This window comes from Sprattus sprattus (genome assembly GCF_963457725.1).
Source record: "Sprattus sprattus genome assembly, chromosome: 5".
NCBI classification, from domain to species: domain Eukaryota; kingdom Metazoa; phylum Chordata; class Actinopteri; order Clupeiformes; family Clupeidae; genus Sprattus; species Sprattus sprattus.
Genome location: NC_137924.1, coordinates 13,657,681 through 13,674,939, shown reverse-complemented (window position 1 = coordinate 13,674,939; position 17,259 = coordinate 13,657,681). Strand labels below are relative to the sequence as shown.

The 17,259-nt window shown below is 39.8% G+C and overlaps 3 protein-coding genes across 3 annotated transcripts in view; 1 reads left to right on the top strand and 2 right to left on the bottom strand.

Annotated features, from left to right (window-relative positions):
• The window catches only part of slc4a10b (solute carrier family 4 member 10b), a gene marked incomplete at both ends in the record, with an annotated part of 36,054 nt that extends 31,804 nt beyond the window's left edge, over positions 1-4,250 (top strand). Inside the window, 8 exons of the mRNA XM_080839671.1 lie at positions 58-219; positions 532-783; positions 1,024-1,092; positions 1,290-1,463; positions 1,779-1,901; positions 2,104-2,168; positions 2,297-2,392; positions 4,172-4,250. Coding sequence (XP_080695797.1) covers positions 58-219; positions 532-783; positions 1,024-1,092; positions 1,290-1,463; positions 1,779-1,901; positions 2,104-2,168; positions 2,297-2,392; positions 4,172-4,250 — 1,020 coding nt within the window. The remainder of the gene's footprint in view (positions 1-57; positions 220-531; positions 784-1,023; positions 1,093-1,289; positions 1,464-1,778; positions 1,902-2,103; positions 2,169-2,296; positions 2,393-4,171) is intronic.
• Positions 4,251-7,457: 3,207 nt separating this feature from the next.
• gcgb (glucagon b) lies at positions 7,458-8,465 on the bottom strand (the record flags this gene model as incomplete). The annotated part of the gene is made up of 3 exons (XM_080838698.1): positions 7,458-7,578; positions 8,052-8,192; positions 8,371-8,465. 3 exons carry the CDS (start codon positions 8,463-8,465, stop codon positions 7,458-7,460), a joined length of 357 nt encoding a protein of 118 aa, XP_080694824.1.
• A 1,944-nt stretch (positions 8,466-10,409) lies between these two features.
• fap (fibroblast activation protein, alpha) lies at positions 10,410-17,213 on the bottom strand (the record flags this gene model as incomplete). The annotated part of the gene is made up of 26 exons (XM_080839169.1): positions 17,164-17,213; positions 16,849-16,933; positions 16,239-16,331; positions 16,029-16,123; positions 15,857-15,931; positions 15,720-15,772; positions 15,513-15,582; positions 15,168-15,288; positions 14,850-15,004; positions 14,457-14,554; positions 14,140-14,269; positions 13,969-14,007; positions 13,762-13,860; positions 13,606-13,676; positions 13,439-13,492; positions 13,032-13,159; positions 12,786-12,830; positions 12,548-12,646; positions 12,383-12,452; positions 12,076-12,270; positions 11,634-11,688; positions 11,438-11,537; positions 11,172-11,230; positions 10,987-11,059; positions 10,787-10,860; positions 10,410-10,511 (listed from the first exon to the last, which is right to left on the bottom strand). The coding sequence occupies exons 1-26, from the start codon at positions 17,164-17,166 to the stop codon at positions 10,410-10,412; spliced, it is 2,241 nt and encodes a 746-aa protein (XP_080695295.1). The 5' UTR covers positions 17,167-17,213.
• Between the last annotated feature and the right edge of the window lie 46 nt (positions 17,214-17,259).

Here is a 17,259-nt window from a genome sequence, read left to right as displayed (position 1 = left end):
TTGTGTGTATTTGTGCCATCACCACCACAAAAAATAACCACCTAACATCTCCCACAGCCGACCAGAAACGACCGTGGTTGGTGGATCAATCCCCTGGGTCCCAATCCCTGGTGGACCGTCATCATTACCTGCATCCCTGCTCTCCTCTGCACCATCCTCATCTTCATGGACCAGCAGATCACTGCTGTCATCATTAACAGGAAGGAACATAAGCTGAAGGTATACATAATGAACCCCTCCAGAACTTTCTTTCATGTTGGAATATTGATGGGCAGTACTCTGAGTGGGTGATGATACATCTACACTGGTGCACACTGTTGTGGATTATATAATTTGTTGTTCTACCATGCACTGAGTCAGATAACGAAACCTATTAGTTCTGCTGTCTAGTCTGTGGTGAGCAAATGGAGTTGTTTTGCATAGAATTATGGGAAGCTCATTTTCATTTTGAGCCAGAAAATAAAAATGTCTCTTCAGCATTAGGAAGGGGAAAGCATAACTAGTTGTCTTCATGGGTAATTCCTTCTACAGAAAGGCGCCGGGTACCACCTGGACCTGTTCGTGGTGGGGGTGATGCTGGGCGTATGCTCATTGATGGGGTTGCCATGGTTTGTGGCGGCCACCGTGCTCTCCATCTCCCACGTGAACAGCCTGAAGCTGGAGTCGGAGTGCTCGGCGCCTGGGGAAGTGCCCAAGTTCCTGGGCATCCGTGAGCAGCGCTTCACCGGCCTCATGATCTTCACCCTCATGGGCTGCTCCGTCTTCATGACCTCCGTACTCAAGGTTAGGGTGGCTGACAGGGGGCAGTGCTGTGTTTGGATGGAGGATTCCCCCCAGCTGTCAGATGCAGATCAGTGTTCAATACCCACAGCTGGTTGCAATTACACACTAGTTCTTTAGCACAGAGATTAGTTTATTTGTCACATAGCGGAATTAAAGCCATATTTACCTGAATAGTACTGAGTTGTAATTTAACTTTTGTAATTTAAGCATTTAACTCTTCCATTTTTCTTGTGTCCTTAGTTCATTCCCATGCCTGTGCTGTATGGAGTATTTCTTTACATGGGCGCATCATCCCTAAAGGGAATACAGGTAGGAGTTATGTTTGATAAATGAAAACCAGACAACAATAAAATACAATACATTTCTTTTCATGCTGCTTTTTTACACTACCTAAATGTGGAATTTCTAAGAATAAGGATGCCAGATTTGGGCTGAAAACTGATTAACCTGTTCTGTCATTGTTTCTGGGTGTTGTTTCTGGGTGTTGTTTTCTGGGTGTTGTGCAGTTCTTTGATCGCCTGCTGCTGTTTGCGATGCCAGCGAAGCACCAGCCTGACTTCATCTACCTGCGGCACGTTCCCATGAGGAAGGTGCACTTCTTCACCATCGTCCAGCTCACCTGCCTCATCATGCTCTGGGTCATCAAGACCTCCAAAGCCGCCATCGTCTTCCCCATGATGGTAAGACAGACACAACGTATTCAGAAGGACTCCTCTCCTGCACTTGGAGTTACCCCAGGCAGGGGTAAATCAGGGCAGAAGAGATTTGTGGAACAGGCTCCACCGCATAGATTTGAATAGATTTAGTATACAGAGGTTGAGAATTTTGAGAGGTCTTGTGAATTCTAGCTAGAGGCGTGTTGATATTGCAAGAATAACTTGTGAAATTGCTTTCAGCAGTGGCCCTCTGCCAATGTGTAATGGTGTGTGTGTGTGTGTGTGTGTGTGTGTGTGTGTGTGTGTGTGTGTGTGTGTGTGTGTGTATTTTCCTGAAAGGTGTTGGCACTAGTGTTTATTCGGAAGCTGCTGGATTTAATGTTCTCCAAGAGAGAGCTGAGCTGGTTGGATGATCTGATGCCAGAGAGCAAGAAGAAGAAATTAGAGGATGCTGGTGAAGAGGTGAGTGACTATATAAAGCCTTCCATTGCTATTTCTGAGGATCCACTACACGTTACGAAAATTTTTGATACATGTGGAATAAAGTTCTGAGCCCTCACAGTCTGCTTAAAATGTTTTAAGAACTTCAGGTTTAATGGTTGTTTGAGGGCATCTCTATATTAACTGGTGTATCCTTATTTGGTTTCTTTTTATAACTGTCCAGGAGGAGCTGAGTATTTTGGGAGAGGAGGACGGAGTTGTGCAAGTGCCCTTGGAGGGAAATTTCAAGTATGATCCAACAGTGTGATTCAGTAACGTCTACGACATGAAAATGGTCATTCATTTGATGCTTGTTTTGGTCATCATTATTCTTTTTTGCAACAGTTAACAAGCATACTTCTCTTGTTTTGTTTTAGAGATGATCCTTCCACAGTTGACATCTCAGTTGAAATGTCGAAAGCCTCCTTTGGGAACGCATGGAAGACTCCTAACTCAGATTCTCGGAGTAAAAGGTATTGGCAATGTGTTTATCAAGGCTCTGGACATGTTTAAAAAAGGAATATTATAAGATATTTTTAATTGATTTCAGTTTAATAACAGCTGAAGAGCTTGTATTAATGATTTCATTGTTCATTTTTTTAAAATATTTTGTTCATTAGTGTCTTACAATTTTAGTTAAGAATTGAAGTGTTTTACATTAGTTTTATAGAAAAATATGATAAATGTACTGACTTGCTAGCCATGTTTTGCTACTTCTGAATTTCTGATCTTATAAATCAGATAAGGTCATTGGGTACTTAGTAAGGCTCATTATGGCCCTATAAATTAGTTTACAGAAATATGCCAAAGTTTGGCACAAATCTTTTTTACATTTTCTTTAAGCAGTGCAGTTAAGCGTAAATTCTAATGTTTTGAACTATACCCTTCAACTGCCTACACAGCTATAATGTCACTATTTGTAGACAATTCAACATAAAAGCCTTGATAGCGTCACTGCCTTGCTGAAGAATTCAGCTTTTTCTGTGAGCGTAGAATACAACAAGAGTGACCTCACATTAACTGTGTTACTCTGAAACACGATATGGCACTAGCTGCCATGAAAAGGAGTATTGTAATGCTGTCCACGGAGATATGTAGAACCCTGCCTCAGAATTTTGGAGGACAGAGACCCCAATTTGCTGTTACTTTAGGTTATAACTATATATCATCATTTTGATAAATTGTACTTAATGGGAGGGGGTTTTGATACTTAGCATCTGAAACGACGAAAGAGTTCAGGCTTAAACACCCTCACAATGTAACTTCTGAAAAGGTTCGAGTTTTTAGATATCAGAAGTGAAGATACCATAAGGTACCATTATTGCCTTTTAATACTGATCTGGTGTACGAATGACTCAATCTCTCCATCCCATTTCTGTCATAAGCTGCCATATCTAACCGTTAGAAGCTGATCTCCAAAGGTAAGCTCTGGTGACCTCTTCTGTTTGCTCTTGGTTATTGCACCCTTACTGATCACCCTGTGGGCTGTTTATCTTTGCACCTCTGAAACAAAATTGACTGTATATCAGATGAAAAACTGCCAGTTTCCACCATTTGGATTGCTTACTATTTTGTTATGGTTTTTCAATCAGTCAGATCAAGTTTTTCAGCCATTCTTTCAAAACTTGGGTGCCAAGATAGACAACATTGCTTTGTTTGCCGTCGTACTTGGGTACAATGTGAAGCTGCCATCTACTGCCCAGAATGTGGCAAGAAATTCTGTTTTAGATATTCAGTGACAGTGGATGGCAGAGGACTTTGTGGTTATTGAGAGGAGTAATGGTTTTAGATGTTGCATGCAAAAGGTGGACTGTTGAAAACAAACAAACAAACAAACAAACAAACAAACAAAACAGATCAAGTCAAGTCCTTACCCATCATACAGGAAGCCGTCTCAGCATGGAGTTGCTCCTTTGCTTTGTGTCCTGTTTGCATGCAGCGTTCTATAAACCTCAGCAATGGATGTGACTGACAGCTTTGTGAGTCTGTGATAGAGGTATTCATATTCAGAAGCAGCATATCTTCACTCTCCATTGACTGACTCAGTGGTCTTGTCCCCCTCTATCCCGACTCTGCCTCTTAGCTGTCTGGATAGGACTTGTCCTTCTTTTAACGCACCTAGCAGCTAGTATTATCACTGTTATTAGCCTCTGGACAGCTAACAGGCGCAGGCTGTCGAGGTGACACTCAATGTTGTGCTGTTGGATGAGCAACTAACACCTCTGCCCCTTCCCTCTTTTTTTCCCTTCAAGCTTACCCAACAGCAGTGTGAAGAAAGGAAAGAAGCAGAGGGATGTGGAGAAGGGCCGCGACACGGAGACGAGTCTCTGACGTTTCTCTCCTTCACTGTGTTTTTCACACAAACCAATATCTCGTGCCACACTTTAGCGCTCCTCCTCGTGTCCGTCCTGTAGGTCCATTTTCTGTACAGTGCAACGGTGGTGCACTGATTTTAGCTGTTATGTCTGAAAATAATTTGTTTGACTTTCAGTGACAAGACACCGACGTTATGTTTTATTTACCAGTGTTAATACATGTGACCGCGTACCAGCAGCAGAGGATGGCTTGGTGGTAACTGCTCTATGTCTGTGAAACTGAAATTGAGTGAGAATGTCTGAATCACAAGAAGAGACTATTTTAAAAGAAAACTTGTCTTTTCATTGACAACCTTATGTATTTTGTATGTTTTGTATTTTTGGAAAACAGACACATCTCTGTATTCTTTAAAGTGATACTTAGACCATGGAATCAGTGTTTAACAATAGATGCTGTAGTTTTAAGCAAAAAAAAAAAAAAAAAAGCAATCAGTGTTCCGAACTCATCATATACACAACTACTGCCAAAACTAAGGCCATATGCATGGAGCTATTTACACTGTCAAACACACCTACTTTTCATAGAGAAATGATATCTTATACATATTACAATTAATGCCTTAATACATATATAGGCATTAATTGTAATATTCTCAATATTTAGGGAGAAGATGGTATACTCTTGTTTGTTTGTAATGAGATAAATATTTTCCCAAAAAAGGATAGTATCTTCTGCACTACATGACAATTATACTCATGCACACTGAAGTGGATGCTTATTCATTTCTTGATGATTGTGTGTGTGTTTATATATATACATATAAATATATTACCGAAGGACTATCAAAGAGATCCATTGCTTATCACAGCATATGTGACCTGTTGACCTCATGCCAAAGTCTAGTCTGCTTTCTGGTGAAAAAAATCCCTATATCATAAGTATATATCAATGCACCACAGTCATCAATGCACAGAACATGTCTTTAAATATCCTGTAAAGTTTTGCATAGTTAGGTTACAAACTCTTATCAGAGATGATTGCACTCTCTGTTCATTGTCAAGGTTTCATTTCAGAATGTTCTATCTTACAAATTATTGATAAGTCAACAAAGACCAAGGTTATACTTGAAATGTCTAATGAAAGGCAAATTAAAGTATAGCCAATTTAGAAACAAATGCAATAGTACTTGAGAAGGGCAGATCAAATCAGATATTTCTAACATTATTTTTGGATGGCACAGATTACTTTGCACAATAAAATAATAATAATAACTAATAATATTAATAACCTGATTTTTTCATGTTTTAATAGTAATACCCACATTCCACATATGAACATTCTAAGCTTGAATGCTATGTGTTGGTAAACAGCAAGTAAAAAAAATAGTCAGTAACTTGGTTTTACACACTGAATCTTTCTTTGTCCTCTCATAATGTCCATATACTTAGTTGGGCCAGGTCATTCATGAGTTAAAGTGGTCCAGGAAGGTATTCCATGAGGAGGTTGTATGGATGATACTGATGGAAATCTATCTTAGAGTCACTCTTGTGTAATCATTTCGATTTGTGTCTGCCAATATCTGAGTTTTTAATTGATTCATTTCTTTTGGGATGAAGTGTAAAGTTATTATTCATTTAGTATTCATGTTACAGTATTTATTAAATGTGTAAAATGTGGTATGAAATAAACTGATGTAACTTATTTTCCTTCGTAAGTGTCTTCACTTCACTAAAAATGAGCAGGTCCATTGTCCCTGTGGTTTAATACAATCCCTTTGTCTAACAGAAAGAATTTGCACAAAGGTCACACAGTCATTTATTTCACGAGGTTTTAGCACTGACTGTTGCTAGTGATGACTCATCTCCAACCCTTTTGGTCATGGGTGGTTCTTCAGCTCGTGCGGTCTGTAGTGTGATTTTCCACCACTTAAGATTGTGTCAAGCGATTGTATTATTTATAAATATAAATATATATATATATATATAGTGCTTAAATTACTTCCAAACTGAACTTCGATGTTCCCTAGAGTGATAAGATTCCACAATGTAAAAATGTGAAAATATCTGTGCTGACCCTATGTGGTTAAAATCATGACCAATAGTATAAACACAGACTGTTAAAAGTGATAATAATACGTGAATAGGAAGGATTTGTATCACCAGATGGTCCATCACATCAGCTGACAGCTCAGAGAATCCTCACTCCCAAAGCATGCTGGGCCACTGGCTGCTATCCACTATGTGTGTGTGTGTGTGTGTGTGTTTGTGTGTGTGTGTGTGTGTGTGTGTGTGTGTTTGTGTGTGTGTGTGTGTGTGTGTGTGTGTGTGTGTGTGTGTGTGTGTGTGTGTGTGTGTGAGTGTGTGTGTGTGCGTGTGCAGGCGTGTGTGTGCCCATGCATGCATGTGTGTTTGTGGTACCACTTCATATCACCTGATCATTCATCCATACTTGGTCTAACATGTTGAGGTTTCACAGGTAATGTTGTTCAGCCTCATTTTGCTCAGCGACGCACCAAAGCGATCAGAAAGAGAAAAACTGAAGCGACACAGTGAAGTGCTCCATGGCTCTGACTGAAGAGGGCTAAAAGTGTTCTCCAACCCTTGATGATGTGGACATTGGCCAGGCCGAGTGGTTTTTGGTTCCAGCTCTTGTCAACAGTGTTGTCTTGTCACAAAGTCATCTACAGAATGACTCATGCATTATGAGGTGCCAATTTTTTGTTTCAGTGGATGTTATTTAATGAACATAATAGTATTTTATAACTACTATTATAATAAATAATCTGTAACTTAATGAAAATGTATACCACTGACCACTAACAACTAACTTGGTTAAATACATTTGTGAAGAATAATTTCAATTCCATATTATAGAGATTATTTGGCCCTCTCTGCAGTACACATACATGTGCTATAGATAGACTAAACATATAGATTAGAAATGCTCCAACAGGTGTAAATAAACCCTAAGCAGCACTGCCGTCTGTGAGAGCAATGCTACTTGTGTAGGGGGTAAACCAACTGTAGTGTACCCAGTGACAGAATCCACACAACTCAAGGCTTATTCATAGCTTTTGATTCAGCAAATTTATTGGAGTGATCAGTGACAATACTGGCTTTATAAAATCTGGACCGGAGCAGGGGGAGTATGCAGGGGTTCTGTGTTCTCCTCTGGAGCTAGTCAGGCTGGAGATGGTGGTTTCTCTCTCTGTGCTGAGCAACGTTACTCTCTCCTGCCCCTGCCCGTCTTGAGCCAGGACACAAACTCCTTGGCTGCCTGGTCCTGGAGGTAGGAGCTCACGTCGCTGGTGTAGGTGCCATCGGCGTGGCGTCTTGTTGGTCCGCTGAAATAGGGTGGAAATAGGTTTTGAGTGACAAGATATTGGTTACTGTGGGTTAACGATGGGTTGACTCAAAAAACGATGGGTTGACAATGTAATTCTAGAATGTTGACTCAAAAAACGATGGGTTGACAATGTATTTCTAGAATATTGATTGGTTAAGATAAGTTACTAGGCAGGAACTGGCTAATACCAGGACCTCTATTTTTCAGATAGTTACACTTCAGATATGACTGGAATGGGAAAGGCACCAAGGATATATGCCAAATATTTGGTGTAACAGGAATATGTCTCCAGTTACCAGGTACTGAAAATCTGAGGGGTCGTTGCAGTGAAACCTTAACCGTTATCACCATTACCACTGTGTCTTAAGAGAATTCAGTCACTTCAATATTTTGGATGCTCACATTTGATCAGAAAATCAGAGAGAATTTAACCGTCCTAAAAAGCAACTGAGTTCAATATAAAGAACTTACCCACTCCTCTTAGAGTTCATCAGCCACTGAACAAAGTCCTGCGCTCGCCGTGACTCCAGGTATTTACTGTAGTCATTGGAGAAGGTGCCCTCTGAATGTCTCTTCATTGGTTCACTGTAAAGCGTGTCTTCTGTCAACAGGCTGAAATTGCAGACAAATTTGCCATCCATCAATCTTAGATGCATTTGTTTCTTTTTATGCAGTCAAAGATCTTGTCGGCGTTTTCCAGATACAAATATCACCACCTAAATGATATATATATATAATATATGGATAGTAATAGACTAATTAAAGAATAGCGTGTGGAATATTCAGATACCTGGAGTCGTCCTCTGTGTCTTGCTCAGGGATTTGCCAGCTGCTCTGCACAAGGACCAGGAGCAGAAGAGCAGCCAAAGAGTGGATGCCTTTCATGGTGCGTCTTTCTGAAGATGGAACGAGAGCATTCAGCATGTTATTCAGTCACAGGTAAAACCAGTCTGGAAGTCATGAAGGATGCTGCATCTTCCAGCATGGAGCGAGACACAAGCGTTCATGGGAGGGGTCTCACCTGGATTGTCGGCTGCTGGTTATGGAGAGCTTGGCGGCTGCTGATTGTGCTGCTGGGCAGGTGGAGAGTGTCCTGTCTGTGCACTTTCTTTCTCTCTGCTGCACACTTCTTCTCTCGGCTACGTCCTCCTTGAGGGCTCCCAGGAGCTGTTTCGTGGTCCCTCCTTGCTCTGCTCCATCTTATATAGAGGAGCCCAGAGGAGCGCCTGCTCAGGTGGCACGGAAAACACACAGATGTATTATTCTCAACCCATTAGTCAGCCGCCCGTGTCATCACACGGGACGTGTTTGCAACCGGTTCTTCTGTTTAGATAAGAGACGTCGGACAAGTCCGGTGACATAACAGCTGCCACTTTAGGCGCTCAGACCGAACATGATGCCATCTCGTCAAACACAACAAGAAACACATAGACTTTTCAGCAGGACCATTTCCAGGAACATATCTGACTCCTGTCTGTATTCCTCCAATGGGGGAATGGTGTTGCCCACAAGAGGGTTCGAGTAACTCTGTGTAGAACAAGGACAATTGCCAACTTATGTGTTTATGTTGATTTCTATTCTCAGAATTGACAATACTGGTTTGTGTGACACTCTTGCATTTGAATGGGAATGTGGCGGTGTCCTTTTATTGATTCATCAAAATGACTGCATTTAATGTGCTGAAAATGTGATAGATAGATAGATAGATAGATAGATAGATAGATAGATGGATACTTTATTAATCCTGAGGGAAATTCATTCATTCATTCAATTGATACTGGTTGTGGTAGTGTCCTAGTGGTATTTAATGCCTCCTTCATGATATTTCATTATTCAGCTGACAACAAAAATGACTGATATAAATGTGATGAGGGGTGGAGGTCTAAGGTTATACCTTTTAATGTATGCCATACTTATTTCTCAGAAATTAATAAGAATTAATTATATTAGGAAATAATAATTTCTAAAAGGGCAAAAACACTTGTCCATAGTAATAGAAACTTCAAATTGACATAACCTCTAAAATGTTTTCACACATTTATAGGACTCCTGTGCTATAGTCATCTGCTGGTGCCATCATTTTATTATCAGTATTTCCAGGCATCATGTGACTTACACATGCTTGAAGTGTGCATTAAACATTGCTCTAAATGCTTAGTATTTTTATTGGCACACTGGTCATCATGTGAAGCAGTGATGTGTTGGCAATGCCACACTGTTGTTTTGAGTGAATCTGGCATCTCTGAGTTAAGAATAAATGGTTTGATGAAACAATTTCTACCTATAATATCAGTATAGGTTTCATGCTCAAAATGAATCAGCAATAAGCTGTAATTCTTATTTAAATATACGTATTAAGGAAACATGAAGACTGTTTATAAATTTTTTATTTTTATTTTCTGGATACAAAGAAACAGTCATGAGGTCTCAGTTTATGCATTTTGATCGCAAATGACAAAAACAACGTCCAGCTAAGATTCAACTTTTAACAAAACACATTACATTCAGTGCAACAATATAATGTTAGTTCCGTCACAACATGTTAAGATGGCAAACTTTGAGCATCCTTACATGCATAAATCTTGAGGAGATTTTGAGTACATCAAAAAGGTTCACATTATGAGACATGTCTATACAAAAGTCTATACGCAAAAATATTTCACATACGGCACAGTGAATAATCCAGATACATGTACAAAAAAATCACAGACTTCAACCAAACTGGAATCCTCAGTCCAGAGTAATATGACTGAAATGCATTCAAATATACAAGTACATTAGCAACAAATTGTACTACACAGAGCTATAAGGGATTGTATCATCTTCCATCTATTTGGTCTTGGCAAAGCACTTCTGGAGAAAACGACTCATGTGATTGAAGACGTGGTAGCTGGCACTCCCACCCAAGCCATGGTCCTTATCTGTGTACCACTGAGAGAGGGCAAAAAAACAAGATGGCGTCTCTTTACCTTACCATGTGAGAGCAATGAAATGAAATGATCTAATGCAGAGCTATAATACAGTCAATTCAATTCTCAATAAAATGTGTTACATTGTGCTCATTGAAAATCATAATCATAGTAATACCATGATACTGCAATAAACATTTTAAGTTGAGTTATAGTTAATAGTTATTAGTTTAGTTAGTTACTATAGTTTGGGTACGATAAACATGGCTCCACAATACTTAAAAAATGAGAATTCACCATTGTTTCAAAGTCAATCTTTTGATCCACCAGTGCCTTAGATATCTGTGCGGCTTGCTGAAAATGAACATTATCTGAAACACAAGAAACATGGGGGAGACTTACAAAGTATAGAGAGGTAATAAAGAAATCATACATTTCATCAGGATAATAAGATTATGAGGCACATATACTAGACCAGACATGAGAGTTCTACAAACCATCTGCGGTTCCATGGATCAACAGGTACTCCACAGACTTGAAATTCTTTGCTCTGGCAGTGACTGTTGAATTCTATTGTCAAAATGAACAGCCTTGGTAAGTATTCCATGACCAGACACTCAATGGTTATGTAACAGTACATAAAACTGTGTTTTGCAAGCTATTCATCTATCCGTACTCTCACCTTGTATCCATCCACATTTTCCTCAGGCCGCCACATGTAGCGCTCAGTGTAAACAGCATCTGTATGCAAAAATATTGTAAACATAAATATCAGTGGCGTGTCTCCAATATGTATATACAGTATATAAATATATATGGTGTGTGTGTGTGTGTGTGTGTGTGTATGTGCATGTGTGTTCGCAATCTAAATACTAAACTCAGTCGTGTCTTATTGTGCCACTCAACTCTAAGTGTCATTTTTAGTGCATATTTAAACCCATACTTTACCGTAGTACTCCCATTTGGCGACTGGAGCTACTGCAATTCCACATTTAAACAGTCCACTGCCAGAACCCAGGGCCATTGATGTGACATAACCACCATAGGACTGCATCAAGATATTAATGTTATTCATACGGTAATGTAAATTTTGTAATTTATTTTCTTGCTAAAAGCTTTAAACTAAAAGTCAAGGCAAACTTACCCAACCCCAAATGGCTATCCTCTCTTGGTCAATAAAGCCCATTTCAATGAATTTTCTGTCAGAAAACAGAACAAAATATTTTACACACATGTAAAGTGTGCAAAGTCTGCGTGTGTGTGTGTGTGTCTGTGTGTGTGTGTGCGCACGTGTATGTCTGTCTATCTAAGCCTATTTGTGTATCCATTTTTATCACACCACAGGATGTAATGTGTAATCCATTGTGGGGTTTTCTCTGTATTTGATTGAATGTGATTCCAAGCATAATGAACAACATACCTGCACATTCCCTCTGCCCCCATTTAAACCCACACCCTCCCTGACGCAAGAGTTGTCTAGCTCTTTATCACTTCCTGGCCGTGCTCTGGTGGACCGGCAAACAGATTTTATGCTAGACTGGTGCCAGCGCCGAATTGCCTGTTTTCCTCACGGCTAAGCAGTTTACCTCACAGCCCAGATCTGATCTTCCACCTCAAAAGTTCCCAAGCGCTGGTAGATCGAGTGCATTATTTCGTCTCCCTGGTAACCACTTCCTCTTCCGTCGAAGCTGGCAACGATGATCCCCTCCGCACTGGCGAGGTATGTGGACCAGCCCAACTTAAAAGAGAAGTCTGTGGTCTGGCTACAGGGGCCTCCGTACCTGTAAGACACATTAAATTAGCAGCTGCAGTCAACAATGCTCTGTAGGAAGCTTTTCACCACAGGCAGTAGGAAGCTATAGGCTGAAGGAAAAGAGACATTATGAAACTCACACATAAATCAACAGGGGATATTTTTTTGATCTGTCGAAATTTGGCGGAAGCATCATTTGATACCAGAGATCTGTGGAAAAAATTACATTATTTTGCTTTTCATTGCTTTATATCCAAAGGAGTCATTGTGAAACACTAGAGGGCTTCAATTTGGCAGAGTCTTACCAAATCCTGCCCGCCTTATTGTGGCGCGTTGAATAGTGGGCATGTGGAATTCTGTCAGGATACTTTGTAGCTGACTGTTGTCCTCCAGAACCTGAATTTCTGCCAAATGAACGGTCTGACATAAAAAAGCAACACCTGGTACAGCAACTGAACGAATCGGGGATATGCCGAAATTATTCGATACATACTTGAACACAAGTGGAACTATATACAGAGCACAGCACAGCTAAATACATACCAGAGCCTTTGTTATCAAGGAGAGCGAACATAGGCACTCCGGGCCCTATAAAAAAAATAGAAAGAGCACACAAACCAACTTACACAGTAGTAATTGCGGGAGCAGGTGCCTGCCAAACCATTTTAATCAGGTCAGAGTTTAAACCTGAGGTCAAGATTGCAGAACTGTGACGTGCTTTCATTTCCTTTGACATGTGTGAGTTATTTTTATACAGCCCTTTTGCATGAATTGATGTTGGCTACTAACCGTAGCAGTCCATGCGCACGTAGGAGCTGTTCAGGCTGAAGTGCCCAAAGTTGTACTGACACCTGTCCGGATGCAGCAAACAGGTTAAACACTGCGGAGCAGAGTGTGCACCCCCACTGATGGTTATCCTAAAGACAAGACAAGGTGTGAAAGTGTGATGGTTACTGTGTACATGTATAGTCATAAATACAGAAGCCCTCTCTCTCTCTGTTTGTGTGTGTGTGTGTGTGTGTGTGTGTGTGTGTGTGTGTGTGTGTGTGTGTGAGTGTGTGTTTGTGTTTGTGTTTGTGTTTGTGTTTGTGTTTGTGTTTGTGTGTGAGAGGGGGGGGAGAGAGAGAGAAAGAAGACGGGGTTCAAAATGTGTATCTAAGCTTGACTAAAATCTTAATCGATTGATTGACACTTACTTATAAAGATTCCTTTGACCTGGTCTTCCCATGTGTTCATTGCTAATGTAGTATCTGGAAGGAAGGAAAATAAATCTGTTAAAATGAGTAATGTTTGCAACAAATAATAATACAAATAAAAACCTTTGCCATGCTTCCATTCAAATGTGTATTACATCATAACTCACACAGCATCTTTGGTGAGTTTTGAAATGTAGATGGCTTCCCAGTTGCCTGAAGTAATGGGTTTAGCTTCACCCTAAAAAAAGAATGAGATCTGTATGAAAGCACAGTACAGCTCAAGTCCAATAGATCCAAGGGTACAGTCAATAAGGGGGACTTACACCGCTGATGTAGTGGATGTGTTTGTAGCCTTTCGAATCACTCATGACTTTATAGAAACTTATGTTGTCCTCTGCAAAAAATGGAGGGGAGGGATTGAACTGAAAGATAAACAAGAAACAGCATTTCATCCATAAAGAAACGATGCGTCATGAAATTTAACAGAGCGGTATACAATCTATGAATAAACAAGACAAAACATAACTTACTTGGCCCACCCAGCCAGTTGCGCTCATTTGTTCAAATTTCTAAGAGAGAAGGAGGAGAGAAGAGAATAGTTCAGGTGAGCTATGATGTGATAACTTTATGATCTCTGGTGTCTGCTGAGTCTCTCAAGGACACGTCAGTGCCCCTGAGGACAGGTGGCTGATGACACGCACCGTGTTCTCAACCCAGTTAGCTCCGTCAAAGTCATATATCTGTAAGAGGACGTGGTTCTGCTTGCGCTTGAGCCACTGAACAGCAACACGCTCATCGGTCACCCATGTGACGGAGCTCAGGTAGTGATCGCTGCATCAGAAACAACAGACACACACACACACACACACACACACACACACACACACACACACATACACACACACACACACACACACACACACATATACACACACTGTCAAATATAGTACTGTGTATAAAAATAGATTTTTATCATTCAGTTACTCCAATCGCTGCGACTTAAAAAGTATGACGTTACCTTGAACCGAATGAATTTGGCACAACAACTTGTGTGCGCCTCGTTGGATTTGCAGTATCAATAACGAACAGTTTCACCTTGGGGATGGTTGAGCCAGCCTTCAACATCGAGATAAAATATACATTAGCCATGGCAGACTGTGATCATGTTTCTATAGATAGTAACATAGATGATAGATAGATAAATAGATAGATAGATAGATAGATAGATAGATAGATAGATGATAGATACATAGATGATAGATAGATAGATAGATAGATAGATAGATACATAGATACATAGATGATGGATAGATAGATAGTTAGATGTCCTTTAACACATTTTTTGGCTTTGGGGAACTTCATGTACAGTCAGTCTACCATACAATTACATAAATATTACAAATCAGCAAACCTTTGGGTATGGCACTGCAATAGTTTCTGGGTACTGTCCATTCCCAAACCACGAATAATCAATGGTGTGAACATTTGTGTCGTTTAGCTCGAGGTAAGCAAGAAATTTTCCAGTTGCAGACCACCACATTGCCTCGTTGGATGCAAAGACTTCCTCTGCAAAACACAGAGTTACACTTATACCAGTTGTTCATTCCTATCAATCATTTAGCCTCCAGTTTGTATCTTTAAATCATAGAGGACACATTCTTTATCCTGTAACAATGTATTCATCTTTTTTTCTGGGAGGCTTGTAGTAAAATAAACCTGAATTCCAGACCTTCATACACCCAGTCTGGGATGCCATTCAAGATCTGGTTCTCCTCCCCATTGGTGGTCACTTGTACTGATGGAGCAGCGGCCGACTGCTTCAGATAAATATTGTATCTCCATGTGTAGGCCTGTGGAGAGAAAAGTCCAATTTGATGAATAAAACTGTACGTGAAAACTGTGCATGTTGTTGTCTTGTGTAATGGATTGCTTGGCCTAGAAAAGTGAGAAAAAGCAATTATTGATTTGAATGGAGGTGAATTATTCACACACACACACGCACCCACGCACACACACACACAAACACACGCACGCACGCACGCACACACACACACACAAATGGGCTAACACTCACCAGCATGCTTTGTGACGGTGCCATAGTTAAGAGTTGTACACCTTGGGGGATGTCAGATGTGATGAAACTCCTGTTGAATTTATTTGTACGACATGTTCAATAAATATTGTAAGATATGCTTCCATAACTGCCCTCAAGAAAAAAAGGTTTGTGCTGTTGAACAATCTGCTATGTAAGCAATGCTTATGATCGAGAAGAAGGACTTACGAGTTTTCCAAATTAAAAAGAGAGAAAGAAGCGCTGAAGGAGTGTCTCCAATGCTATTGGAAATAAATCATTTTATGTTTTATTCCAGGTAATTGAATGTAAAATAATATGCTGTGAATACTTGAAAATAAAACTACCTTTGAATAGTTGCTTTCAAAACAAATGTATTTTCTATCTGCAGATACAATATAGTCTGTGGCGTCAACTTGACTCTGTAATAAACACATGGACATTGAAAACATTAAACATCACAGAATCACACACATAGCAAAACAAAGTACTGACTGCCAGAAGGAGGAAAATACTTACAAATGTTGTGTTGCTCAAAAATGGAGAGACTTCTTTAGTTTCAACATTATGGATCAAAACATGGCCTTCCTTTGTTTTATGGAGGTATTCATTATCTGAATGAAAAAATGCAAAATTAGCTGAATTTGGTTAAAGGCAGTAAAATAAGTGGTGATTTTGTCCTTTGCCGAATGTTCTATACATGTCATGACATTAAAAAAAGAATAGTACCTGATACCCAGTAAACACCATATTTCTTGTACCTAATGGTATCATTAAAGTAGTCTGCAAATGTAAACGTTCTCTTGGCTTTACTCCCTTGCTCTGAAACACAATAAGAAAATGTAAAGTTCACATTTGAAGTTCATTCGCATGCGAATCGAGTACCACACAAATATAAAGGGGAATTAATGTAAGATAATCAAGGCGAACTGACATGCAATGTCGCCTTACAGTTTCAGCTATCAGCGCTTGATGGCGCCACATTGTTCATTTTAGACAGTGAACAATGTGGAAACGAAAAAGCATAATAAAGATAAACGTAGACTTGAACGTAGACTTATGCTTAAACATTTCACCACGGTAAAACAACGTAGAAACAAAATATGCCCAATTGTGGGGCAAATACTGCAATTCGTCTCAGATTACTGCACAACATTTTCAACATTTTCTTTGCTAAATCCTTTTTAAAAGTTTTAATATAATTTCACATCAAATACGAAACCAGGAACATTTTCGTACAATAATTCCCCTTAGGAACGCGTGGAAGCTGTATGAATACGATAAAAGAAATAGAAACTATCAACATTGGTGACAACCGTAGTTAAAAATAGTAACTTACTATTCAAATGTATTGCTGTTGGGATAGATATTAGCATGATGACGACAACCACACCTACCAACCCCAGAAGCACCTTACCACTGCCCTGTATGAAGTGAGAGAGATACAAAAGGAAAACTACAGAGGATAAATATTTCCTGAGAGAATTTCCTTGAAACAACTAAAAAAAAAACACATGAGCTGTCGGTATTCTTTGATTCTTGAGTAAACTTTTCAAAATCAAATGCATTTATAGGATATAGGAGAATAACATTTTCAAAACTTCGTTGTTGTGATAAAGTTATGCGTCCTGGGTATAGAAAGTATATTACTGACCATGATTGCTCAGTGGATCCACCGGCTGACAAACCGATTCTCAGTCTGAAGGATCCGCAGGTTCGATGACGTGGAGTGAAATTGTTTCTTTTCCTT